Source organism: Atractosteus spatula, chromosome 24 (assembly GCF_055471065.1).
Source record: "Atractosteus spatula isolate fAtrSpa1 chromosome 24, fAtrSpa1.hap1, whole genome shotgun sequence".
Lineage (NCBI taxonomy): Eukaryota > Metazoa > Chordata > Actinopteri > Semionotiformes > Lepisosteidae > Atractosteus > Atractosteus spatula.
Genome location: NC_142729.1, coordinates 13,847,589 through 13,874,871, shown reverse-complemented (window position 1 = coordinate 13,874,871; position 27,283 = coordinate 13,847,589). Strand labels below are relative to the sequence as shown.

The 27,283-nt window shown below is 52.5% G+C and overlaps 1 protein-coding gene across 6 annotated transcripts in view; it reads left to right on the top strand.

Moving 5' to 3' along the window:
• Positions 1-27,283, top strand: part of ltbp3 (latent transforming growth factor beta binding protein 3) — a 111,244-nt gene that overhangs the window by 33,809 nt on the left and 50,152 nt on the right. For all 6 annotated transcript variants that reach the window (XM_088904733.1, XM_088904731.1, XM_088904734.1 and 3 more), the window contains exons 2-10: positions 9,785-10,093; positions 11,933-12,096; positions 14,017-14,122; positions 16,051-16,143; positions 18,044-18,160; positions 18,938-19,093; positions 20,087-20,245; positions 25,239-25,252; positions 26,046-26,133. In XM_088904733.1, coding sequence (XP_088760859.1) covers positions 9,785-10,093; positions 11,933-12,096; positions 14,017-14,122; positions 16,051-16,143; positions 18,044-18,160; positions 18,938-19,093; positions 20,087-20,245; positions 25,239-25,252; positions 26,046-26,133 — 1,206 coding nt within the window. The remainder of the gene's footprint in view (positions 1-9,784; positions 10,094-11,932; positions 12,097-14,016; positions 14,123-16,050; positions 16,144-18,043; positions 18,161-18,937; positions 19,094-20,086; positions 20,246-25,238; positions 25,253-26,045; positions 26,134-27,283) is intronic.

Sequence of the window (27,283 nt, the reverse complement as noted above, 5' to 3'; positions counted from 1 at the left end):
GATATTTTTTATGGAGCAGGTAAAAGGTGAGGTGGCACAGGGGTCATCCTGGCTGCCTGGCAGAGCCAGAGGCCCTGGGTTTTAATTCCTGACCTGGGGTGCTGTCAGTGGGGAGTTTGCGTGTTCCACCATGGTTTTGTGGGTTTACTCCCATGCTCCAATGACAGGCTGGCTTTGGGGAAAACTGGCCGTGGTGTGTCCGTGTCGGTGTGTTCCCTGCCCTGTGCCCGTTGCTTGCTGGGATTGGCTGCGGCTCCCCCGAAGCATCTAGAAAATGAACGGAGGATAATTTTATTTTTTTTTCCCAGAACATGCGAACTCCACACAGAAAAACGCCCCGGGAATGGAACCCAGGGCCCCCCCCGGCACGATGAAGGGAGCAAAGCCACTATGCCTCCCCATTTGCATCATCATTGACACCATTTTCTCCTCTCCTACACCTGCCTGAAGTGAAAACACCACGTCGCTTATCTCCGTATGGAGGAGTTGCATTGCATTGTGGGGTCTCTCTCCGGTCGTTCAGGAGCTTTGCGCGTTGAGGAAAAGAGCAACGCGTTCCCGAAGGAGCGCGTTCAAGATCCTGGCGCTTGATCCTGAAATCGCAGCGGTTGATCCTGGAATCGGCGCGTTTGATCCTGAATTCGACGCGCATGATCCTGAAATCGACGTGCTTGATCCTGAAATCGACGCGCTTGATCATTAAATCGCCGCGTTTAATCCTGAATTCGACGCGTTTGATCCTGAAATCGCCGCACTTGATCTTGAAATCGACACGCTTAATCCTGAAATCGCCGCGCTTGATTCCTAAATTGCCGCGCTTGATCCTGAAATCGACGTGTTTGATCCTGAAATCGACGTGCTTGATCCTGAAATCGCCGCGCTCGATCCTGAAATCGCCGCGCTTGATTTCTAAATTGCTGCGCTTGATCCTGAATTTGACGCGCTTGATCCTGAAATCGACGCGCTTGATCCTGAAATCGCCACACTTGATCCTGAATTCGATGCGCTTCATCCTGAAATCGACGCGCTTCATCCTGAAATCGACGCGCTTGATCCTGAAACCGACGCGTTTGATCCTGAAACCGACGCGCTTCATCCTGAAATCGACGCGCTTGATCCTGAAATCAACGTGTTTGATCCTGAAACCGACGCGTTTGATCCTGAAATCGCCGCGCTTGATCCTGAAATCAACGTGTTTGATCCTGAAATCGACGCGCTTCATCCTGAAATCGACGCGCTTCATCCTGAAATCGACGCTCTTGATCCTGAAATCGACGTGTTTGATTCTGAAATCGCCGCGCTTGATTTCTAAATTGCCGCGCTTGATCCTGAAATCGACGCGCTTGATCCTGAAATCGCCACGCTTGATCCTGAATTCGATGCGCTTCATCCTGAATTCGACGCGCTTCATCCTGAAATCGACGCGCTTCATCCTGAATTCGACGCGCTTGATCCTAAAATCCCCCCCCCCCCAAACCACAGACGGCCTTCCGACATCTCATCCAGATCTGCCTCTCAGGCCAGCCCGGGCTGTCCGCAGATCCGCCCCTTCGCTAAGCACAGCCTTTCTTTGTTTTGAGAAAATGTTGGCCTGGGCAGAGAAAGCTGCCAGGAGTCGAAAATTAAAGACCTCGTAGTTCAGAGGATCGCTTGGCTGAAAAGTGGAGCTCAAGTGCAGTGAAATGTAAGATTTTCTAGACCCGTTTCCAAAGAAACTTTGAACTGCGGTTTGAATGGGTTGTTAGACCACAAGAAAGGAGACAAATGAAAGGACTGTGTGCTCCCTCTGCCTCCTGTGATCCAAATCCTGCCAAGAATCTCTTTCCCGATGGAAACTGCTGCAATAACACTGCTGGACAGCTTGCTCCAGACACCCGCCACCTTTTGTGTAAAAACACGCTTCCTGCTTTCTCTCCTCAATGCACCCTTTCTTTTGCTGTGTGTCCTGAAACAGTTCACCGAGCTGGCTTCCTCAAGATTTTAAACCCTCGAGTGACATCCTCATCCTGTCTGGTCCAAAACCACCAGATTGAGGTCTTTAAACCCGCTGGTGTCTGACGTATCTGTAAGGGGAGGCACTGAGCTCGAGGCGCTTGCTTGTCAAGCTCGAACTTTAGTTTCTCTGTCCTCCTTCTCCTTTGTCACATTGTCACATTCATTCAGTTTTCGGATGGTGTATAGATTGGGGCACTGAACACAGGGTTGCACAGTGGTGCAGTGGTGAGAATTGCTCACTGGGGTTCGGTTCCAGACCTGGGGAGCTGTCTGTGTGGAGTTTGCGCGTTCACCTCATGTTCATATTCAGTGTCCCACACTGACAGGCCGAAGAAACTGAGCCTGTTTCATCTGGGGATCTTTCTGTGTGGAGTTTGCATGGTCTCTGCCTGTTCGCATTCAGAGTGTCCCACACTGACAGGCCGAAGAAACTGAGCCTGTTTAATCTGACCTGGGGATCTTTCTGTGTGGAGTTTGCATGGTCTCTGCCTGTTCGCATTCAGAGTGTCCCACACTGACAGGCCGAAGAAACTGAGTCTCTTTAATTCCGACCTGGGGTGCTGTCTGGGGGGAGTTTGCATGTTCTCCCCTAGTCCACATGGGTTTCCTCCCACAGTGCAAAGACAAGCTGGTGGGTTAATTGGCTTCTGGGAAAACTGGCCCTAGTTTGAGTGTGTGAGTGTGTGTGAGAGAGAGTGTGAGAGAGAGATTGTGAGTGTGTGTGAGAGAGAGAGTGTGTGTGTGTGTGAGAGAGTGTGTGAGAGAGTGTGTGAGAGAGTGTGTGTGTGAGTGTGTGTGTGTGTGTGAGAGAGTGTGTGTGTGAGTGTGTGTGTGTGAGAGAGTGTGTGTGTGAGTGTGTGTGAGTGAGAGTGTGTGAGTGAGAGTGTGTGAGTGAGAGTGTGTGTGTGTGAGTGAGTGTGAGTGTGTGAAAGAGTGTGTGTATGTGAGTGTGAAAGAGTGTGAGTGTGAGTGTGTGTGTATGTGAGTGTGAAAGAGTGTGTGTGTGTGTGTGTGTGTGAAAGAGTGTGAGTGTGTGAGTGTGAAAGAGTGTGAGTGTGTGTGTGTTCCCTGTGATGGACTGGTGTCTTGTCCAGGGTGAGTTTTAACCATAAAGTGGTTAAAAATGGCTGGATGGCAAACAGCCTTGATTCCAATCGGTGCTAGACGAAAGCAAGCCTGTCCTTCAGCCATCTTTAAAATGAAGAGCCACAACAGCATATCCGCTAATCGCCTCTACTTGACGCAGTGACAGGCCACAGGCTCTTAATTCCACAAAATTATATTCTTTCGGACTCTAAAAAAAAATCCCTAATCAGGAAGACAAGTGGGTGCCTGTGTCTCGCTGTCTGCTGTCGGTTCAAATGATTCCCAGCCTGTCTCTCTCCGTGCGGTACTGCGGGAGAAATTCTGAGCAGCGCCTGCTCCGAGCTCCACGCCCCATGACCCCAGACACGGTTTACCTATCACACCCGGGCGTGACTTCACACACTCCGGCGTGAAATTCACAAGGGGCGCCGTAGGCACACATTAATCCAGCAGCCCTGTCGCCCTGCAGCTCACCGCTGGCAGCCCCACTGGAGACTCAGCAGGTGGGAACCTGGCCAGTACCTGGAGGGGGAGACTCCTGGGAAAGCTGAGGCTGCTGCTGGAAGAGGTGTTAGTGGGGCCAGCAGGGGGCGCTCACCCTGTGGTCTGTGTGGGTCCTGATGCCCCAGTATAGTGACGGGGGACACTAGACTGTAAACAGGTGCCGTCCTTTGGATGAGACGTCAAACCGAGGTCCTGACTCTCTGTGGTCATTAAAAATCCCAGGGTGTTTCTCGAGAAGAGTAGGGGTGTTACCCCGGTGTCCTGGCCAAATTTCCCCCCTGGCCTTTACCCATCATGGCCTCCTAATAACCCCCCTCTCTGAACTGGCTCCATCACTCTGCTCTCCTCCCCACTGAGAGCTGGGGTGTGGGGAGCGGACTGGCGCCTCATCCAGGTGGGGGTACACACTGCTGGGGGTGGAGGGGATCCCCATTACCTGGAAAGCGCTTTGAGTAGAGTGTCCAGAAAAGCGCTATATAAGTGTAAGCAATTATTATTATTATTATTCTAATTAAGGTGCCGGACCACTTGTGACACAACGGATCCGTCTCTCGGCTTCGACGCGAGTGTGGCGGTCAGAAGAGAGCAGCCACTCATGATTAACAGCTAGAACTAAAAAAAAACAACACAGACATTTTAGAAGGAAGTCCAACTTAAAGGGTTTTGAAGGACAATAACAAACAACAGGAGGGCATTTAGCCAGCTTGGTCAGATAGATAAACGAATGAATTGATCGCAGGATCTCACTGAACCTTTTCTTGAAAGGTATTTGCTCCCACATCATGGCTGGGCGGCTTGTTCCACACCCCCACCACCCTTTGTGCAAAGAATGTCCTCCGGTTCTCAGTGTTAAATGCACTTCTGTGTACAGACGTTTTCACTCCTGTCCTCTGATGAAAACAAATTAAGATAACGGGGACTGATTAGGGTCTTTGTACTACCTTGTAGATAAGCAAAATTTATATTTTGGGAGGCTCAGGGGTGAGCATTGCTGCCTTGCAGTACTGGTGCGGTGAGTTCAGTTCCAGACCTGGGGTGCTGTCTGTGTGGAGTTTGCATGTTCCCCTTCGTGTTTGCATGGGTTTCCTCTGGGTACTCTGGTCCCACAGTCCACAGACATGCTGGGTGGGTTAATTGCCTTCTGGGAAAATTGGCCCTGGTATGAGGGTGTGTCAGTGTGTGTCCTGTGGTGGACTGGTGTCCTGTCCAGGGTGTGTGTGTGTCCTGTGATGGACTGGTGTCCTGTCCAGGGTGTGTCAGTGTGTGTCCTGTGGTGGACTGGTGTCCTGTCCAGGGTGTGTGTGTGTCTGTGTGTGTCCTGTGGTGGACTGGTGTCCTGTCCAGGGTGTGTGTGTGTGTCTGTGTGTGTCCTGTGATGGACTGGTGTCCTGTCCAGGCTGTGTGGCTGTGTGTCTGTCTGTGTCCTGTGATGGACTGGTGTCCCATTAAGGGTGTGTGTGTATCTGTGTGTGTCCTGTGATGGACTGGTGTCCTGTTCAGGGTGTGTGTGTGTCTGTTTGTGTCCTGTGATGGACTAGTGTCCCGTCCAGGGTGTGTGATTGTGTGTGTCCTTTGACAGACTGGCCTCCTATCCATGGTGTACCCTGCCTTGTGCCCAGTGCCTGCTGGGATAGGCTCTAGCTCTTCAGCAACCCTGTACTGGTAAAGCAGTTAGAAAATGGACAGATGGATATTTTCTTCTGGGATATGACGGATCCTTGGAGCTGGGGCGTTCCAGAAGCCTGCTAAAAGCATTAAGCCCCCCTCCCCCCAGCTGGGGGCAGGATCGGGCTGGCGCCAGCTCTCGCAATGGGAGAAGCAGACGGGCCGTTGAGTTTTCCAAGACAGCTCCTGTCCCCGAGCGTGTCCCAGGCCAGAGTCGGAGCAAGCTTTATTGTTGTTAAGGAAAAGAAGACCCAGGTGTCATTTTTCTGTTTGCGCTCACTAGTACAGGAGACAACTATGACAGCTATTATCATCCATTCATTTTCTAACCAGAAGCCAGACCCTATCTAAGCAGGCAAAAGGCACAGGGTACACCCTGGATGGGATGCCAGGCCATCACAGGGCACACACACAGACACACGTGCTCACGACACTCCCTTCAGACTAAAGAGACTCAGTTCCTTCAGCCTGTCAGTGTGGGACACTCCCTTCAGACTAAAGAGACTCAGCTCCCCCAGCCTGTCAGTGTGGGACACTCCCTTCAGACTAAAGAGACTCATGTTCCCCCAGCCTGTCAGTGTGGGACACTCCCTTCAGACTAAAGAGACTCATGTTCCCCCAGCCTGTCAGTGTGGGACACTCCCTTCAGACTAAAGAGACTCAGTTCCCCCAGCCTGTCAGTGTGGGACACTCCCTTCAGACTAAAGAGACTCAGTTCCTCCAGTCTGTCAGTGTGGGACACTCCCTTCAGACTAAAGAGACTCATGTTCCCCCAGCCTGTCAGTGTGGGACGCTCCCTTCAGACTAAAGAGACTCAGTTCCCCCAGCCTGTCAGTGTGGGACACTCCCTTCAGACTAAAGAGACTCAGTTCCTCCAGTCTGTCAGTGTGGGGGACAAACAAGTTGTGACTGGGTTGAGTGGGGACAGACATAGTTCTGGTGGCTTTTTTCAGACTCCTGGTGTTGTAGATTTCCTGGATGGATGGTAAGGCGCTGCCGATGATGTGTTGGGCAGTTTTGACCACCCGCTGCAGGGCCTTTTCAAAGGTCAAACGGGATTTGTAGTTGGTCTCACCTCTGCCACTGTTTCTCAGTTTCACTGAACTCCTCTCATTCGGGTGTGCTACCTGGAATGCAGCCAATTAGATCTGCATTTCAGATCTAACTGGCTTTAATTGAGGAGGAAACGACTCTCACTGTGGGCGTGCCTGGCAGAATGCTACGCCCCCCACAGACGTACATCATACAATGCCACTCCCCCTAGGGTGTGTCCGATACAATACCACTCCCCCATGGGGGTGTGTCAGTTGCAAAACCACACCCCCTTTCTGGGTGTGTCCAATACAGTGCCACTCCCACCTGTGTCTGTTCAAGTTCAAGTCAAAAATAACGTTCAGTCAAAAAAAAAAAGCCCATCATGTTGAGCCTACGTCACCTTCTGCGGGCTGAGATCTTGGTCCTACAGGACCAGAGCTTGGGAACACCATTCTAGATCTCTCACAACTGTATAAAAGGAGATTCTCTGTGATCTCCTCTCTGTCATGGTCCCCCCTGTCCTGCGGTGTGTTTACTGCCGAGAGATTCTCTCTGATCGCTCTCTTTTTCTCACTGTGTCTCCTATCCTCTTTGAAATTCATGATCGTTTTTCGTTTCTGCTGGCGTTCCCTAGTGCTTCCATTACTGTTGAGTTCTTTGGAGTGAGGTGCTTGTTCCCTTTCAGGAGTTGGAAGACCTCATAACAGCCCTCACTGAATCGTCTCTGCTTCCAAGACACAAATATTATGGCAGCCCACTAATCAGACACAAGAAACCAAACGTAGTGTCTGACAAAGTCACGATACCAGGATCACTTGTGCATTTGCTAAGCTGGGAGGTGTGATCTGCTCTCTTCCCTTGAAATGCTGCTCATTCCTCTGAGGAAACCTGATACTGCTGTTGCAGTCTCTCCTCCTCCCTCCCTGTCTAGCATGAAAAAGGTTTGTGTGAGACACCCAGCCCTGGCAAGGGCCTGTGTGTCTCTGTCTCTGCAATGTGAGTAATGTATCCCAGGCAATTTAGGTCAGACAGCCGGAGGCCTGTGAGTAATTAAACACATAACCTGCGGTACGATGATGTTAATCACACAGTGCAAACTGTCTGATGGCTCCCGACACACCAAGAAGCTCTATATATACATATACCGCCCTGCCACAATATTATAGAATGGGCTATTCCTTCAGACTGGAATGTAGTAGCAGACCCGGCTAATTTCGCAAAGAAGCAAATTCTTGGGGTTGTGGATCCAGAAGTTAGTGGATTAAAAAAAGTAAAAAGACAAATGAAATGCAACTCAACTCAAAGAGCAACTACAGGACCACCTGTAATAGCAAAGTCACCACACTGTAGCCTGATCCCAGCAGGTCTGAGGTGCTCTGCAAGGCTGGGCCCACTCAGCCCTGGGATGGAAACAACTAAGAAAAGCAGCCATATCACCCTGCAACACACTGCTGGCAGCCCCACTGGAGACTCAGCAGTCGGGAGCCTGGCCAGCACCTGGAGGGGAGACTCCTGGGAAAGCTGAGGCTGCTGCTGGAAGAGGTGTTAGTGGGGCCAGTAGAGGGCGCTCACCCTGCGGTCTGTGTGAGTCCTAATGCCCCAGTATAGTGACGGGGACACTAGACTGTAAACAGGAGCCGTCCTTCGGATGAGACGTAAAACCGAGGTCCTGACTCTCTGTGGTCATTAAAAATCCCAGGGTGTTTCTTGAGAAGAGTAGGGGTGTTACCCCAGTGTCCTGGCCAAATTTCCCCCCTGGCCTTTACCCATCATGGCCTCCTAATAACCCCCCTCTCTGAACTGGCTCCATCACTCTGCTCTCCTCCCCACTGAGAGCTGGTGTGTGGGGACTGGACTGGCGCCTCATCAAGGTGGGGGTACACACTGCTGGGGGTGGAGGGGATCCCCATGACCTGTGAAGCGCTTTGAGCGGAGTGTCCAGAAAAGCGCTATAAAAGTGTAAGCAATTATTAATTATAATTAAAAGGCAGATTACCGCCGTCAGTGGTATTGGTGGGCCAGTAGGGGGCGCTCTTCTCTGTGGGTGATTTCCAAATCAAGCTCTCAATATGGTGACCTGGAACACAGGCAGTGGGCCTGGTTGTTTTTCTCTCATATTTCATGAAAAACTGCGGTGAAGTAAGTGTTCAGGCTTATTTACACACAGACACTGTGCCTTTTTACAGGCAGCAGTAAAAACTTGGCAGTAATATTTGTCATTTGCCCCAGGAATGGTATAGAGGAGACTCTAGGAACACGCTAGCACATTCAGAAAGTATACATTAGAAACAGCGACAGAACAGCTTTCAGCTATTAAAAATGCTAAGATGTGTGTTTTATTTCAGATCTCCCAATTATATACATTTAGCTTTATAATTACAGCAGGCCGAACAATGTTTAGTTTGTACCTCAGGGTTTTTGATGTAATTAAGCTAAAGTTCCACAAACAACTTTATTTATAGAGCACCTATCATACAAATAGCAGCTCAAAGTGCTTTACAAGCCAAGCGTAAAAATAGCATCTTAAAACCATAACAGATCCGCAAATGTCTTTCTAATTTAATAAGTTTTCGTCATGTGCGCTGAGGTTGTTACGAAACTTTAATTGACTTGATTCTGAAGCTCAGAAGGTGGAAAAGCCCAGTCTTTACTGTGGGCCTGATGCTGGGTCAGTGCCTGTCTGTGTAGAAGGACAGCTCTTGTCTGCTTTCTTCACTCTTCAGGCGTTGTCTTCACCCTTTTTCACTCATCATCTTCTCCACTCTTCACTCACATGGTCATTCTTCTTCACTCTTCGCTTTTTGTCTTCACTCTTCACTCATCTTTACTCTTCACTCATCATCTTCACACATTATTTTCATTCTTAGTCACTCATCATCTTCACACATTATCTTCACTTTTCCCTCATGATCTTCACTCCTTGCTCATGATCTTCACTCTTAGTCACTCATCTTCACTCATGATCTTCACTCTTCACTCATCATCTTCACACATTATCTTCATTCTTAGTCACTCATCTTCAAACTTTATCTTTACTTTTCCCTCATGATCTTCATCTTCACTCATGATCTTCACTCCTCACTCATGATCTTCACTCTTCAGTCATGATCTTCATGATCTTCAGTCTTCACTCACGATCTTCAGCTTCACTCATGATCTTCACTCCTTGCTCAAGATCTTCACTCATGATCTTCACTCTTAGTCACTCATCTTCACCCATGATCTTCACTCTTCACTCATCATCTTCAAACATTAACTTCACTTTTCCCTCATGATCTTCATCTTCACTCCTCACTCACGATCTTCATCTTCACTCATGATCTTCACTCCGCGCTCATGATCTTCACTCCTCACTCATGATCTTCACTCATGATCTTCCATCTTTACCCATGATCTCACTCCTCGCCCATGATCTTCGCTCCTCGCCCCTCCTGTCTGCTCTGTGCCGGAGGGCTCCTCAGCAGTGCAGTGACCTCTCCCCTTCTCTCTCTCTCTGCAGTGGTGTGCCCCCTCACCTGTCTGAACGGCGGGCAGTGCAGCTCCCGCAGTCACTGCCTGTGCCCGCCCGGCTTCACGGGCCGCCTGTGCCAGTTCCCCCTCCACCAGGGCGGGCAGGCGGCGGGAGCGGGGGGCCCGGCCAGCGCGGCGGGGGAGCAGCAGGGGGGCAAACACACCGCGTACACCCCCCAGGTGCTGCCTGATGCCAAGAACCCGGGAGAGCAGCCTGGCGCGGGCGGCCAGCTGGCACAGACTCACTCCACCTTCACCCTGCCGATGGGGCCCGGCGCCGGACACCACTCGTCAGAAGGTAGCCTCCCTCCGTCTCCTGCCCCCCCCCCCAGCGTGGGGGTCTCGGCTTCTCTCTCTGTAACTTGAGCTTGGCGGAGGCACGTCCGAGACCCCTGCGACCACAAATGATTGAGCAGACGAATACCGCGCATTGCTCTCTCCACCCTGTCGAACCGTTCACCCTGTTCGTCCAGGGTGGACGGGAGATGACCGCTGTGTCCGCTGCTCTCGCTGGGCACTAGCGATGGGCGCTTGTTCAAAGCCAAGTAGGAGGGACACAGCAGGGCGGCACCTCCCAGGGTTCCTGAGGAGTGTAAAGTAGTAGCAGACCTGACCCGTCACCGGGCGGGGCCGCAGTAGGCGGGTGCACACTTGTTGACTCACACCCGCGGGTGCGGGCTCGCCCGCTAGGGTCGGGCGGGCTCGGGTTCAAACCAAAAAGATGGTAGATCGGGGCGGGGGGGTGGCGCGGGTTCGTTTCTCAGAACCGCGGGGCGGGTCGGAAAAAAAAAGGGCCGACCCCGCGCATCACTCGTGCACAGGCCTCTGATGTGTGGATGGAGGCAACAGCAGACCCGGATAGTGTGTCAATTCAGACAGCCTGCAGCGTTACGGGCTGTGGTCGGCGGTTCCCATTCCACGTGAGAAGACAACCGAGTGATCATAAATCTCCACAAACGTTTGCAACACCGCCCCATGCCATCACACTTACTGCAGGCTGGTATTGCTACTCTCCAGCACCTGAAACAGTGATGCTGCCCTTGTGGGGCGATTCTAAGCTGTGAACTTGTAAGAAACATACCGTCCCCGCCAGTCCCATCTCGTCCACTTGCTGCAGAGCCGGGTGAATAACTGCCCTTTATTCAGGGTTTTAGCGGACTGTTTAGAGAAAACAGTCACCAGCTTTAGGTTTTTGGGAATTCACATCTCTAAAGATCTAACCTGGACTGTGAGCACTGCCTCTATCACGAAGAAGGCTCAGCAGCGCCTTTATTTCTTGAGGTGCCTCAAGCGCTGGGGAATGCCAATACATGTGTTGGTGAGCTTCAACCGCTGCACCATCGAGAGCGTCCTCACCGACGGGATCACCGTGTGGTATGGCAACACCTCTTCGCGAGAGAGAAAGGCACTGCAGAGAATGGTCAATATGGCCCAGAAGATCATCGGCTGCGGTCTCACAGAGATTAAACAGCTCTATGAGGACCGTTCTGGCCATCACAGAGGACAGTCACCACCCCGGGCATGAGCTCTTCACCCCACTGCCCTCAGGCCAGAGATACAAGAGCATACGGACACTGACCACCAGATTCTTCAATGGCTTCTATCCACAAGCAGTGCGATTGGCGAACACATTTAGCCACCCCCCTCGGACCACACCTACACCATCACCATCTACCTCATTATGATTTCTTATCTATTGCACATCTCCAGTCATTGTTTACATTCAAACTGTCTGCATGTTTACTTGCACATTGTCTACTGTTTGTTTGTATATTGTCTTGATGCACTGTCTGCACTTTGTTTTGTTTTTTTACACTTGTTTTACAATCGAGAGACTTTCTGTAAGTAAGAATTCCATTGTACCAGTACTGGTTACATATGGCAATAAAGTTCAAGTTCAAGTTCAGGTTCAAGCAGAAGTAAGAGCAGAGTCTGGACAGAAAACTCACAATGGGGAAGATGCAAGCAGCAGTAACTGGTAACAGCAGATAAAAGGTGACGTCAAAGTGATGCAAAGCATTCTGGGCTGCCTGACGTGGAATTAGCCGCGCGGTGCTTGTGCCTTTTTCGGGTGCAGGCTGTTTCCCAGCCGGTCAGTCGGGCAAACCCGGCCCATCCCTCCCGCTCTCTGTCTCAGTGCAGGTCAAGGTGCGGGTGCACCACCCGCCGGACGCCTCCGTCGTCATCCAGCCCTTCGAGCAGCCGGAGTCCAAGGCCTCCCACAAGCCCCCGGCCCGCCTCCCGCCCCAGACGCACAAGCCCCGGGGGCGGTGCTTCCAGGAGACCACGCCCAAGCAAGCTGTGAGCCCCGCCCCCTCCGCCGTCGCCCGTGACGCCGAGCGGGTCACTGAAGCATGTTTCCAGTCTCAAAGGCTGGGGTTGATAAGTAGAGACCGGCACTGATCAAATTGCTGTCGGCAAGCAGGAGCGCCTCCTATTGGAGGCATCTGGAAGCGTTACACTGACAAAGTTTCCATAGCTTTTAAAGAATTAACTTCTTTGTGATCTCAAGTAATTATTTAATAATAATATTAATTGCTAACATTTATATAGCACTTTTCTGGACGCTCCACTCAGAGCTCTGTACAGGTCATGGGGATCCCCTCCACCACCACCAGTGTGCAGCTCCACCTGGATGAGGCGCCAGTCCGCTCCCCACACCCCAGCTCTCGGTGGGGAGGAGAGCAGAGTGATGGAGCCAGTTCAGAGAGGGGGGTTATTAGGAGGCCATGATGGGTAAAGGCCACTCACCACTGTGACAGCCCCACTGGAGCTCAGCAGGTGTGAGCCTGGCCAGTACCTGGAGGGGAGACTCCTGGGAAAGCTGAGGCTGCTGCTGGAAGGGGTGTTAGTGGGGCCAGCAGGGGGCGCTCACCCTGCGGTCTGTGTGGGTCCTAATGCCCCAGTATAGTGATGGGGGACACTAGATTGTAAACAGGCGCCGTCCTTCAGATGAGACGTAAAACCGAGGTCCTGACTCTCTGTGGTCATTAAAAATCCCAGGGCGTTTCTCGAAAAGAGTAGGGGTGTTACTCCGATGTCCTGGCCAAATTTCCCATTGGCCCTTACCAATCATGGCCTCGTAATAACCCCCCTCTCTGAACTGGCTCCATCACTCTGCTCTCCTCCGCACTGAGAGCTGGTGTGTGGGGAGCGTTCTGGCGCACTATGACTGCCGTCGCGTCATCCAGGTGGGGGTACACACTGGTGGTGGTGGAGGGGATCCCCATTACCTGTAAAGCGCTTTGAGTGGAGTGTCCAGAAAAGCGCTATATAAGTGTAAGCAATTATTATTATTATTATTATAATCTTGGCTTTGTGTTTCGTGCCTGTGTCTGCGTGAGCCTGGCGATGGACTGGCATCCTGTCCAGGGTGCATCTCACCCTGCTCCTATTGCTTGCTGGGGTAGGCTCCACCTCCCCTGCCTCCCTGTACTGCATAAAGTGCTTAGAAAATAGCTGGATTTGTATCAGAAGGGCGCCACCTACTGGTCCACCATCAACACATACAGCAGCCGTCCATAGATGTCTCCTGTCCCATGAGCTGGGAAGGCCCTTGCTACTTGCTTAGCGTCCGGGCTCTCGTGAGAGCAGGTTACAAGGTGGCGACACTGCTGCTGCTTTTTCATTCCTGTACACCCACACACACCTGCTGGTTTGTGTTCCAGCCAAGCCCTCAGTGACCCAGTCAAACCTCCTCACTGACTTCATAATAACAAGATTAATCTGAACTGTGTTCCCAGGTCTTATACATGTTGGAGATAAGATCAGATCACTTTATCGGCCATATACAATTTCTTGCATTAGGAATATGTCTTTTTGCATTCCCCAGCTTTCCCTCCATGAGACACACAGACAGGGAGAGAAGCTGGGGGCCTGAGAGTAGGGTCAGCCATTTATACGGCGCCCCTGGAGCAGCTGGGGTGAAGGGTCTTGCTCAGGGGCCCAACGGAGTAGGATTCCTCTGCCAGCCGCAGGATTTGAACCAGCAACCTCCCAGCCACAGGCGCAGATCCTCAGCCAGAGAGCCACCGCTCCGCCCTTTAACCATTAATAACTTTATTTACTGTATCTACCACCTTTCATACATTAAATGCAGGTCAAAGTGCATAAAATAACATCATAAAAATACGAAAGGACAATACTAACCGCAATGGGAAATGCAGAAACTAAGGTGGCTCATTCCTGAGTGTCTCTCCATGCCTGTCTCCTGTCCTCCAGTGCAGCAGTAACCCACTGCCGGGACTCACCAATCAGGAGGACTGCTGTGGCAGCGTGGGGAATTCCTGGGGACAGAACAAGTGCCACAAGTGCCCCAAGCTCCAGTGTGAGTACCAACCGGCTGGGGCCATCACAGCTCCACGGTGCTGTACGGGGGGAGTGCGTGCTGATTGGGCGAGCGGTTGCCTCGCGCGCTGATGTCACTGACACCTCTGGCCAACCCGGGCCCAGCAGTGTTAGGCCAGTTGTGTGCCGATTGCTTGGAAAAGCCCAGCCAACATTGCCCGGGGCTAAATTATAGGGGTTTTCTCAGACCGTATAAGCACTGCTGGGATCTCTTCACAGTGACATCAGTGCTCTCAGTGAACTTTATTAAACACACTGCCCAGGTATCTGTAACTGTGAACCATGCGTGGTTGAGGGAACCATATTGCTTTGTTGGCTTCTTTGGCCCAAGTAGAACTGTCTGCCGTGGGCCCCCCCCCCCCCAACTCCCCTCGAATCAGGTCCCGCACCCCTCCTCCCTCCGCGGAAATACCTCAAACTGTCTGGCCAGCACCGAGAGCATCAAGGCCGCTGGAAAACCCAAGCAGGGAGCAGTCCGAGGGCTTCCCAGACTTCCCCGGGATCGCGTTGCGAGCTGCTCTCTGAAGATCAAACGATTTTTTTTTTGTTGCTTTTTTTTCCCCCCCGCGGTTGGAAGGAAGTTTGCCTGATGGCTGGAAACTTGGCTTTGCGCTTGTCTTGGGCTCCTCGGCTGCAGCTCGGAGAGTCAGACAAGGCAGGCACTGTCAGAGGCCGCGGCCTGGAGATCTGTGATCACAGGCCAGCAGATGCCAGATCTGGGGGGGGCTGGCACTGGGGGTCTGCTTTACATTCGAAGCCGAGCGATTTGTATTTGTGGTAAAGAGAATTTGCTCCGTGAAACTTACTGCAGTTTTCATGTCTGGGTAACTCCATGTATACGCTTGATGTCTCAGAACAAACATTTTTTTCCCCCCGAGATGTGCTTTATTATTCACGCAGTACGTGGTCCCCTGACTTCAGAGGGGATATATATACGGCCACACACTGATCTCTTGACACCTTGAAACTGACCTGGCTGAATGAATCTTTGTGATCTTTCAAACTTATACTGATCTGATTCAGAGCTGTGACCACCTGAACTCTTGACCACTGGGGCTCTGACCACTGGGGCTCAGACCACTGGGACTCTGACCACTGGGCCTGTAACCACTGGGAATGTGACCACTGGGGCTGTAACCACTGGGGATCTGACCACTGGGGCTGTGACCACTGGGGCTGTAACCACTGGGGCTGTGACCACTGGAGCTCTGTCCACTGGGAATGTGACCACTGGGGCTCTGCCCACTGGGGCTGTAACCACTGGGGTTCTGACCACTGGGGCTGTGACCCCTGGGACTGTGACCACTGGGGCTCTGCCCACTGGGGCTGTAACCACTGGGTTTGTGACCACTGGGGCTGTAACCACTGGGGCTGTGACCACTGGAGCTCTGTCCACTGGGAATGTGACCACTGGGGCTCTGCCCACTGGGGCTGTAACCACTGGGGTTCTGTCCACTGGGGCTGTGACCCCTGGGACTGTGACCACTGGGGCTGTGACCACTGGAGCTCTGTCCACTGGGAATGTGACCACTGGGGCTCTGCCCACTGGGGCTGTAACCACTGGGGTTCTGTCCACTGGGGCTGTGACCCCTGGGACTGTGACCCCTGGGGCTGTGACCACTAGGACTGTGTCAAAAGGAGCCAGATGATCAGAGTTCTCAGCTTTAAGGGGGAATTTTCCACCTTAATACTTTAACACTTTAACACAAAATTGTTTAAAGCTTGGGATCTCCTAAGCCAGGAGAGCTGTGAACCCCAGAATCTCCCCCAGCTTTGGCGATCTTGTCCAGTGGCTCCAGTCGAGAACAGACCGCATCCCTGCCCCCCCGCCCCCCGCCCCCCTTTCAGGGTGTGGCCCATCTTCTCCCCACACCCATTCCGAACTCGCGTTCCTTCTCTTTTCCCCAGACTCCGGAGTCCCCAAGACCGGATCCATCATCGGGGAGGTGGGCCCCACGTGTCCCCAGGGCTACAAGAGACTCAACAGCACGCACTGCCAAGGTATGGCCTCCAAAGTCGGGCGAGGCCTGTGGATCACACACTGCCTCTCATCCTTCTGCCAAGTTCAGATTTCAGATGAGGGCTCAGTGGTTATCTTTGCTGCCTCGCAGTGCTGGGGGGCCTGGGTTCGGTTTCCCTGGGTGCTGTCTGTGTGGAGTCTGCATGTTCTCCCCATGTTGGTGAACCGCGGGGCGGAGCAGTGACGCTGTGGCTCAGGATCTGCGCATGCGGCTGGGAGGTTTGCCGGTTCAAATCCCGCGGAATGGAAGGGGTGGCGAACGGGGGGGAGGTGCCGACAGTGAATCCAGGTGCAAGGGCAAACAAGTCCGAAAGGGAAAACCGGGGCGCAGTCCACAATCCAAAGCCGGGAGGTCCATCCGAGACACGGACGGTTAAAATCCCGGGGAAGGGGGAACGGGAACAGGGAGTTAAAGTCGGAAGGACGTGGGCCAGGCGCTGCGAGCCCCGGACTCAGCTAGGTCAGGGTGCCGATCGGCAGCCTGCGCCCTCGAGCCGCGAATATGGGGCGACTTGATGCTAGACAGGCCTCCGGGCGTTCCGTCTTCCGATGCAGAGCTCCGAGCTTCCGGAGCGCTGGGTTTAAATAGAGGACGGAACAGGGGGCGGGTGAACGGGATAATGAGAAACACAAAAGGCTCGGAGCGCCCTCTAGAGGAGGGATGACGATTGTGACAGCGGGACAGCAAACCCCACCGTTTGACCCCCGTGCTTGGGATAGACGTCTGGGTTTCGAACCCTGTTCCGATTTGCCTTCCGGATTGATCCCTGCCTGCTCCGGTTCCGTTTCCGATATTGTCCGATTGCTCTCCTCCCGCCCGCTCCCGCTCCGAATCCCGGGACACCGGATAACGTGCTCCTGCTCCAAAGGCCCGCACGCGGTATTCCGGGAATTCCCAGACGTGGGTCGCTCCCGATCCCGGGTCCCCTCGAAGTGAGCGAGGCGCTTCATCCGTACTGCTCCGGTCGGGGGGATCCTGCGCCGCGGATGAGAGCGTCGGGGGGGAAAATGCCCCCCCCCGTTCCGCCATAACGCGCCTGCTTTGTGTCACGGACATGGACTGAGATCCGTGCCGGGTCTTGTAGCAGACCCTATGCGACGCGGTTCGAGCTGGAGAAAACAGGAGGTGTGGTGAAAGGAAACACACAGGGGTTTAACAACAACATCACTTTATTAGCCCTATACAATTTCTTGCAGTGGGATATTATCTTTTCACAGACCCCAGCCTGCTCTCCAGGAGACACACAGACAGGGAGAGAGAAGCTGGGGGTCAGAGCGTGGGGTCAGCCATTTATACGGCGCCCCTGGAGCAGCTGGGGTGAAGGGCCTCGCTCAGGGGCCCAACGGAGTAGGATTCCTCTGCCAACTGCAGGATTTGAACTGGCAACCTCCCAGCCACAGGCGCAGATCCTGAGCCACCACTCCGCTCGCAAAATAATAGTGACAGGCCGTGAGACAGTGAAACGGGGGAGACAACTCCAAACGGGTCCGAAGGCGGGTCAGGGTACAGTCGGCGAGTGATCCAGCCTGGGACGACCAGGTTAAAACCCCCGGAGAAGGGGGAAAACAGGAACGGGCAAAACACGGAGGTCCACGGGTGACAGGGCGAGGTCCTCCAGACCCCGGGCTCTGGAAGCAGGAGGGGTCGGGGATGAGGCCTATGCCCTCAGGAGACGGATGTAGGGTTTCCTGGTGCCAGGCGGGCCTCGCGACATCCTTACCCTAATGATGAGCCCCGAGGACTGCAGGAGCTAGTCTTTAAATTATACACCTAAGAGGGTACACCTGGGGAGCTTAACAATCACAGGGACAATAACGGGAGTAGTGGAGCGCCCTCTAGGGAGGGATGTCAGGCGTGACACTTTGTCTCTCTCTCTGCAGACATCAACGAGTGCACCATGCAGGGCGTGTGCCGGAACGGCGAGTGCCTGAACACTCAGGGCAGCTTCCGCTGCGCCTGCAAGCCCGGCTTCGTCCAGGAGAGGGCGCGCTGCGTGGGTGAGCGCCCTCCCCGCCGCCTTCCCTTCCCGTCCGGAGCCAAACAGAGCTGTTCCCCTTTTTAGCGGTTGTTCTTTGTCTACTTCCCCGCCGGTTTCCTGTTACGATCTGAGTCCCGCGGCAGCGCTGGGGGGCCCCCGTCTCCAATTCTGGACCTGGGGGTGCTGTCTGGGGGGAGTTTGCGTGTTCTCCCCTGGGTTTCCTCCAGGTACGCTCCAGTTTCCTCCCACAGCCCACAGGCATGCTGGGAGGTGAATTGACTTCTGGGAAAATTGGCCCTGGTGTGTGTGTGTGTGTGTGTGTGTGTGCCCGCCCTGCCTTGCGCCTGTTGCTGGTTGGGATAGACTTAGCTTGCCGGTGACCCCGAATTGTAGGGCAGCTGTTGGAAAATGAATACCGTGGACATAAATAACAGCATTCCAATAGTTTAGAAGATCACTGCACTGGGCTGGGAAACCGTACCTTGATGTCCCAGTCCAGTAACATCAAATTGCCCGGCAGCCGTCTGATCGCAGTGTTCAGGCTCAGATACCCTCAGGGTCAGGGAGCCTGAAATGTCAGTAGCTGCTGGGTTCCACGCGATCGGCTCTGGCCATTGCCGAGCTCCAGCGGAGAGCGGGACGTTTCCCCCCAGGTTTTTTCCGATGCCGCTGTCGGCTGGCGTGCAGGTCCCGGCCAGCCGAGGCCTTGCCCCCTTCTCAGTTTGACAACGGACTCCTGCTCCTCTGCCCGGGTCTCACCAGTCTCCCTCTTCTGCCCTTCCGGTGCGCCGTGCAGACGCTCCGGGAGAAACGGGGCCTTGCTACCGCATGGTGACGGAGGAAGGCCAGTGCGAGCACGCCCTGCCCACCGAGCTGACCCAGGAGATGTGTTGCTGCACCGTGGGCAAGGCCTGGGGCCGGGGTTGCGAGACTTGCCCGCAGGTTGGCACAGGTCAGTGTTTGTCACGCCCGTGAATGTCACTTTGTGCAGCTGGATGCCCTCTGAGATTGTGGTTTCAGGCAGCTCTGAGCTCCTGGCCTTCCTTAGGCCTGGACAATCCTGAGCTCCCTGACCTCCTTGGCCCCAAGCTAGTCTTGAACTCCCAGTCCTCCTCAGCCCTGGACAGCTCTGAGCTACCTGCCCTCCTCAGCCCAGACAGTCCTGAGCTCCCTGCCCTCCTCAGCCCTGGACAGCTCAGAGCTACCCGCAATCCTCAGCCCAGACAGTCCTGAGCTCCCTGCCCTCCTCAGCCCAGACAGTCCTGAGCTCCCTGCCCTCCTCTGCCCTGGACAGCTCTGAGGTCCCTGCCCTCCTCAGCCTTGGACAGCTCTGAGCTACTTGCCCTCCTCAGCCCAGGCAGTCTGGAACTCCCTGCCCTCCTCATGAACCGTCCTGAGCTCCTGGTCCTCATTATAGACAGTCCTGAGCTCCTGGACCTCCTCATGGACAGTCCTGAGCTACTAGTCCTGCTCACGGACAGTCCTGAGCTCCTATCCCTCCTCGTGGACAGTCATGAGCTCCCTGCCCTCCTCAGCCCCAGGCAGCCATGAGCTCCTGGTCCTCCTCAGGCCCTGTCAGCTGTCAGACCTGTCATGCCAACAGCAGGCCCGTGCTTGGCGTGGGTAAGACGGAGCAGAGCTCTGTCGGTGGCAGTGATGTCACTGTAACAATCTTCTCTTAGTGTTGTCATTGTCAGATCACTGCCATTGTGCATCTTCAGACTAAAAAGTGAAACGCACCAGGGGACAGAATTGGAAAGTGCGTGTAAAACTGAGAAGAGGAGGCACTTCTTTACACAAAGGGTGGTGGGAGTGTGGAACAAGCTGTCTATCCATGGTATTGAAGCCGATACCCTGGCTTCTTTCAAGAAACAGCAGGTTACTTAGCAATTAAGTGCTCTCTAATGGTCTTCTTTTGTCTCTCTGCCTGCTCTCTGCTCCCCAGCTTCCTTCACCAAGATCTGTCCGGCAGGGAAGGGCTACAGCCTGCAGAGTTACCGGCAAATTGTGTCCATTCAGCCCCAGAACTTCCACCCGGGCGCAGCTGAGCAGGGCCCCAAGCAGCCTGGCAAGCCTGCCCTGACGCCCAAGCCCGTGGAGCCAGGTGGGCGTGGCTTCGACCAAACGGGACCGAGGGGGAGGGGACTAGGGCGAAGGGGGCGTGGCCTCCCGAGGCTCCCTGCCTTATAAGGCTCTGACCAATCTGGCGCCATCAAACATCTCTGACCTCCTCCATACGTCCACTTCCTCTCGTAGGCTCTTTTGCCCACTGTCCCAGGGAGTAACTCTCTGACTGCCCTGACTCTGAATTCTACAATTCTCTTCAAGGCTAAACAGAAAACCCGGCCTTTTCGTTAGGGCCTGTGTCTGATTGCCTCCCAGTTTGTCTTGGATTTTTCGCGTAATTTTTGTTGCATTGTTTGGGCAGTGCAGAGGTCTTGGGTTCAGAGAGGGTGCTTTAGAAATAAAAATGATGGGGTGCTCTGTACAGTAGATTGGAGGTTGGTAGTAGCCCCTAGCTTCCTATAAACTGGATTGCAGCAGGAGTTGGCCAAGCAAGACTCAACTGACCAAGGGCGTGAGGAGCAGATCAGGTGAAAGTTCATTCCACGCTCTCTGCTCGGGCTTCTTGATGAATAGATGTCCGTCAGGAAAGGTGCACCAACTCTGGGCTAGCTCACAGTGAGAGCGAGTGCCCAGGAGTGGTTGTGTTTAATAATAATTATAATAATTGCTTACACTTATATAGCGCTTTTCTGGACACTCCACTCAAAGCGCTTTACTGGTCATGGGGATCCCCTCCACCCCCAGCAGTGTGCAGCCCCACCTGGATGAGGCGCCAGTCTGCTCCCCACACACCAGCTCTCAGTGGGGAGGAGAGCAGAGTGATGGAGCCAGTTCAGAGATGGGGGTTATTAGGAGGCCATGATGGGTAAAGGCCAGGGGGGAAATTTGGCCAGGACACCGGGGTTACACCCCTACTCTGCTCCTGCATATCTGCCGCATTATACAGCATTGAACTCCCCGTTCGACAAATTCGAGCACGTCATCTTAACGTATTCTGGGCCAGAATAAACTGTACTGATGGGAAAAAAGAAACGCAACATGTTCTGGAATGAGAATACTACAGTTATAGCTTATGGACTTTCACAAACAGTTGTCAATTTGTTTTAAGCCCTCTGATCAGCAATCCAGCTTGTGCAGTGAGGCATCGCAACTTGCCAATCAGACGAAAGCGTGTGAGGTGCACTTTTACCCAACAAGGTCCAGGTGGAACAATGCCTGATCAGGTCACCTTTAAAAAGGCCTGAATTCAAAGCTTAGGTCACTGCAAGAAAAAGGCCACATTTACTCAGTTTTCTGTGCATCCCATAATGTCACCAGAAGCAAGGGAGAGGGCCATTGGCGTGCTGCAGGCAGGCATGTCATGTGCCAGCGTTGCCAGACACTATGGAGTAAGGCGCTCCACTGTGTCCTGACTGCAGAGAAGGTTTCAGCAGACCAGCAGGACAGAGGACCGTCCAAGATCCGGTCGTCCTCGAGTGACCACACCAGAGCAGGACCGACACATCAGACTGGTCCATCTGAGAGATGGTTTCAGATCTGCCACCCGTACTGCTGCTGAGACTGCCGGCAGACACAATGCCCGCATCAGTGACAGGACAGCGAGGCTCCATGCTGCTGGCCTTAGAGCAAGGCGACCTGTCAGAGGCCCTCTGCTCACACCTCCTAGACGTCACACCCGCCTGGCTCAGGCCAGACAGAGGCTGCGATGGACCCGTCAGCAGTGGCATCGGGTCCTCCTCACGGACAAGTCACTCTTCAGCCTGTTCCACGCCGACGGGAATGCCAGAGTGTGGAGGAGGAGGTGTTGGCATTTCTTTTTCCCATCAGTATGTATAGTCCCAAACGGGAGCTACAAAAACACAAAGCTTCACTTGAGATGGAACTCATCGCCGGCTGACCCTCCATATCGTAAGCAATATCGTTGTACCAGGAGATGTTGCAGCAGCTTTTTCAAGAACTAATGTTCTGATTGTCACGGGAGCCGGTCCGGGGTCCCGTGAAGCGTAGTTCAGGACCCTGTGCAGATGGTATAATCCGGACGTAAGTGCATAAGGACAACAGGGAAAACACAATGAGGATCAGGACAGGTTGACAGACGGGGGGGCGTGACGGCGGTGATCCGGTGCTCGGGGGGCGTGGAGAAGGCAAACGAGTCCAAACAGTCAAAGGGGGGAATCCGGGGCGCAGTCCAGGGTCCAGGAACCGGGAGATCCATCCGAGACAAGTAAGGTTAAAATCCGGAACGGGATCCGGGACAGGAACAGGGAATAAAACCAGGGTAACGAGGCCAGGTGCTCCGAGCTCCAGACTCAGATGGTCAGGAAGCCGTGATGAAGCCTGTGCCGTCGGGTCTCTCCTGGACCTGCTGGTAGATGGGCTTCCGGGCATCCATCTCCCAATGTTGAGCCAGGAATAGCGGGAGCGCCGGGCTTAAATAATGAAAGACAGAACAGGGGGCAGGTGCACATGATCAACTAAAATACGAAAGGGTCGGAGAAAGGGTCCGCTTCATGTCGCAATTCGTGCAAACTCTCGACAACATAGCGAGTCGCAGTACTTTTTGTGCTGAATACAGAATACATACTATTTTGCAATACTGTCGATTTAGTTTTACTGGGGATTTCAGAACCGCTCTGAGAAACTGGAACTGCAGAATTTTCATGTAGATTTTAGAGAAAGGGAGATTCCATTGGAGACTGTAACCATACACAGCTGTTCTGCATTTTCGGCGTGTTTTCAAGAGAAACTCCAGGGGCAGAAAGAGTTAGTGTTTGACTCCAGCTGAGAGATAGCGCTGCTTAAAAATGTAATATTGATAAATGGAAAGAAAAAGATTTTTCCATTTTCTCTTTGATCAGATGCCCAACCTGATGATAGAAAGGGCCAGGGCAATTTTCTGTTTACTCTATATTGGCGTCATGGAACACGTTTGATCTTTAAGCCACTTAGACACATCTGATGGAAAGAAAACAAGATCCACAGGCCAGGATATTGGACCTGAGTGCCACTGTGTCACACACTGCGTATATACTGAATATGCCCATTACTCACCAGTTCGGTGTCGACACAGACCAGTTAACCCAAAGCAGTAGGATAACGCTGTGTTATTTGGGAGCTACGATGAAAAATATCAACCTACCATTTCTGTCATTAGTCTATTTCAAACAGTTTATTTCCTTCTTACTGCCCAGTGCATTTGCTAAAACTGTAAGTGCTGATCCTTCCCAAGAAAATGAAGGACTGCACCTCAATGCCACAATCTCAGACTGACGATCTGACTGCGGTTTTTTGATATTTCAGACGGAGTGTAGTGGAACTTGCCAATTCAAAAACATTCAGGAGGATAAATGAATAAATGGTTCTATCCATCCAGATATCCCAACAAGCAACGGGCGGAAGGCAGGGTACACGCCAGTCCATCACAGGGTACACACACACACTCCACGGGCCAGTTTTGAATTCATTATTACGGATCTGACACCGGACCTCAAAAAGCATTCGAGAAAGCGATAGGTTGCACATCTGCGGTTCCTTCGGGGCTTCGTGACAGTTGACAGCCACCGTTGAAATTTCCAGCTGGAAGAGATTAAGGAGAATCACAAGTTTACACTTGTTTTACAATCGAGAGACTTTCTGTAAGTAAGAGTTCTATTGTACCAGTACCGGTTACATATGGCAATAAAGCTCAAGTTCAAGGGGTTGAGAGGACGTGGCCGCCCTCTTGTGGCTGTGGGCGGAATTACAGGCCACCTTGCCAGAACAAGCTAAGCGAAACCCATGGACATGAGGTGGTGTGTACAGTTCTGTTATGTAACATACATAATTGTATAGGAAACAGAATATATACAACAGAATAAAGACCATAGCATCCCTCCAAGATGGGAATATCTCTTTTCCCGGGTCCATCAGAGGCACAAGACACAGTCTGGGTGGTGCCCCACTGTGACCTTAAAATGACAAGGAAAGAGGTCAGGGGGGCAGGGCTGGGGCTCCTTCTCATGGATTCACTTGAGTCCTTAATCCTATGGTAGGGATACAGTCCTAAATTTATGGTTATGGTCACTCTCCGGCGCACTTCTTAGTGTTTTTTCTTAAACTCTGCTATTTTACCCACAAGGCCCTTCCTGGAGGGGAGACGTCCCCTCACCCAGTAGTCGCCTCCTCCCTCCTCCCAGAATGCAATGGGCCCTGTGAGCAGGAGGGGACGGGATCACCAGGAAGGGTCAGTAGGAGGATATTGTCCCGGGACATTAGACCGTATTCTCTCGAGCAGCTCAATCAGAATAAAAACTAAACCCCGCAACCTTCTGCTTTCAACATCAGAGGTGTACAGCTACACCAGTAACGTGGTGAAACGGTGTGTCACGTGCTCGTTATCTGTGTGCCAGTAACTTGGTGAAATGGTGTGTCACGTGGTCATTATCTGTGCGACAGTAACGTGGTGAAACGGTGTGTCACATACTCATTATCTGTGCGACAGTAACGTGGTGAAACGGTGTGTCACGTGCTCGTTATCTGTGCGACAGTAATGTGGTGAAATGGTGTGTCACATACTCATTATCTGTGCGACAGTAACGTGGTGAAACGGTGTGTCACGTGCTTGTTATCTGTGCGACAGTAACGTGGTGAAACGGTGTGTCACGTAGTCATTATCTGTGCGACAGTAACGTGGTGAAACGGTGTGTCACATACTCATTATCTGTGCGACAGTAACGTGGTGAAATGGTGTGTCACATACTCATTATCTGTGCGACAGTAACGTGGTGAAACGGTGTGTCACGTGCTCATTATCTGTGCGACAGTAACGTGGTGAAATGGTGTGTCACATACTCATTATCTGTGCGACAGTAACGTGGTGAAACGGTGTGTCACGTGCTCGTTATCTGTGTGCCAGTAACGTGGTGAAACGATGTGTCAGGTGCTTGTTATCTGTGCGCCAGTAACTTGACGAAATGGTGTGCTCTGGATCTGTTTATGTACTAGTAACCTGAGAATGAAATTAATTGTTTTCCTCTGTTTCTCCTCCACAGATCGCAAACCCACGGTAAGCCTTTGCATGCTCTGCTGACTATAGCACACACAGAGCTGTGTACTGCTTTCACTATAACGGGCTGCTTGATTTTGCATTTGTTTCACTGTATATGCACAGACTAGGCATACATAGACAGATATTTGTGGGTCTTAGCACGCTTGCCTATACATGCTTGTATTTTATCATGTGTATAAGCTGATGCAGGGTGGAGTGGTGGCAATGTGGCTAAGGATCTGCGCCTGTGGCTGGAAGGTTGCAGGTTTGAATCCTGTGGGTGGCAGAGAAATCCTACTCTGTTGGGCCCCTGAGAAAAAGCCCTTAACCCCAACTGCTCCAGGGGTGCCGTATAAATGGCCGACCCTGCGCTCTGACCCCCAGCTTCTCTCTCCCTGTCTGTGTGTCTCATGGAGAGCAAGCTGGGGTCTGTGAAAAGACACATTCCTAATGCAAGAAATTGTATATGGCCAATAAAGTGATTTTTTCTTATGTCATTTCTTTTGAACTAATAGCCTACATGCCAAGTGGCAATGCTACAGGCTCCACAGCCACCCTCTCAAATAATAAAGTTCTGACTCTTCCCAAAGAGCACACAGCCATCAGAGATGCTGGTGGGGCAGTAGAGATGATAGCTGCTTGCTAGACGCTTGATAGTTTGTCTCAGCGCACAGGGGCATGGGAGTGGAAGTAGCTGTTTGCTGTAGGCTGTAGACCCTTGCTTTCTTGGTGTCTGTGGGCGTCCGGTGATGTTGCTCCTGTCTCTGCAGTGCTGCGGTCTGATCCTTCTGTCTGCTTTTTCTCCCCTCAGCCTCCCCGGAAGAATGATTCTGAGGACCCGGAGATGACCACCGTGGTCCAGCCGGCGTCCAGCAGCACCCACCGTCCACGCTGGCGAGGTACGGCCAGCCCCCCACACCCCCCCACACACACACACACTCACACTGCCCAGGGCCCGCAGCAGAGAGATGCTTTACTCTCTGAGTGGACCTGTGTGCGTTCTCTTCTTTTCACCTGGCGGTGTGTGTGCGCGTGTGCATTTGTGTGTTTGCCTGTGTGTGTACATGTGCGTGCATGTTTGTGCATATGTACTTGCTTGTGGTTGTGTTTGTGCATGTTTGTGTTTGTGTGTGTATGTACTATACATGTGCATGTGTTCGTCTATGTACATGTGCGTGTCTGTGTTTGTGTGTATGCACATATATGTGCGTGTGTGTTTGTACATGCATATACAGTATGTACTGTATATATTTCCAACAAGGAAGATAGCACCACAGTGATGAGACATAGTTCTAGAGTGTGATTGCAGATGGGATGAAAGATTTTCTGAGTGTGTTACTGCATGTGTGCATGCAAGTGTGTACTGTACGTGCATGTATGTGCTGTATGTACACGTGTGTGTATGCATGCATTATATGTGCATGTATCTACTGTATGTACATGTGTGCAAAGGGTGTGTGTGCATGCATGTGTATACTGTATGTATGTGTGTGCATGGGTGTATGTGCATGCATGTGTACGTGTGTGTGCAGTCGTGTGTGTGCATGTGTATACTGTATGTGCACACGTGTGTGTGCATGCATGTGTACTGCATGTGCACGTGTGTGTGTGTATGTGTATGTGCAGCAGGGAGGTGCGATTGCTTTTCTCGTCTCCATTAGAGGGGGGAACCAGTTCCTTTGCGAATGTGCTTTTTATGCTTCAAGCAGCTCATCCGTCGAGTCAGCGCGTTTTCCCATCCGCCAGCATATCCCAGGACAGCAACCTGATCTGTGAGGTGGCTGGGGGAATGGCGCCCAGAGCAGGCGGGGCCCGTTGATTTTAGCAGAGGGCCAAAAGAAACCTCGGCCAAGTCCTAGGATAAAGGCGTAGACGCCGTTCTCTCCACAACTGCTTAGAGTTGCAAGCCTATAAAGAGAGCAGCACAGGATCCCTGCATAGAACTATACGCTTTCAAGTGATTCAACACCCGAACTTCACTGCTGCAACCTACCTGCAAATCCTGGTTGGAGCAGGGACTCAAGTATACAGTTCAACTCAAGCATTCAA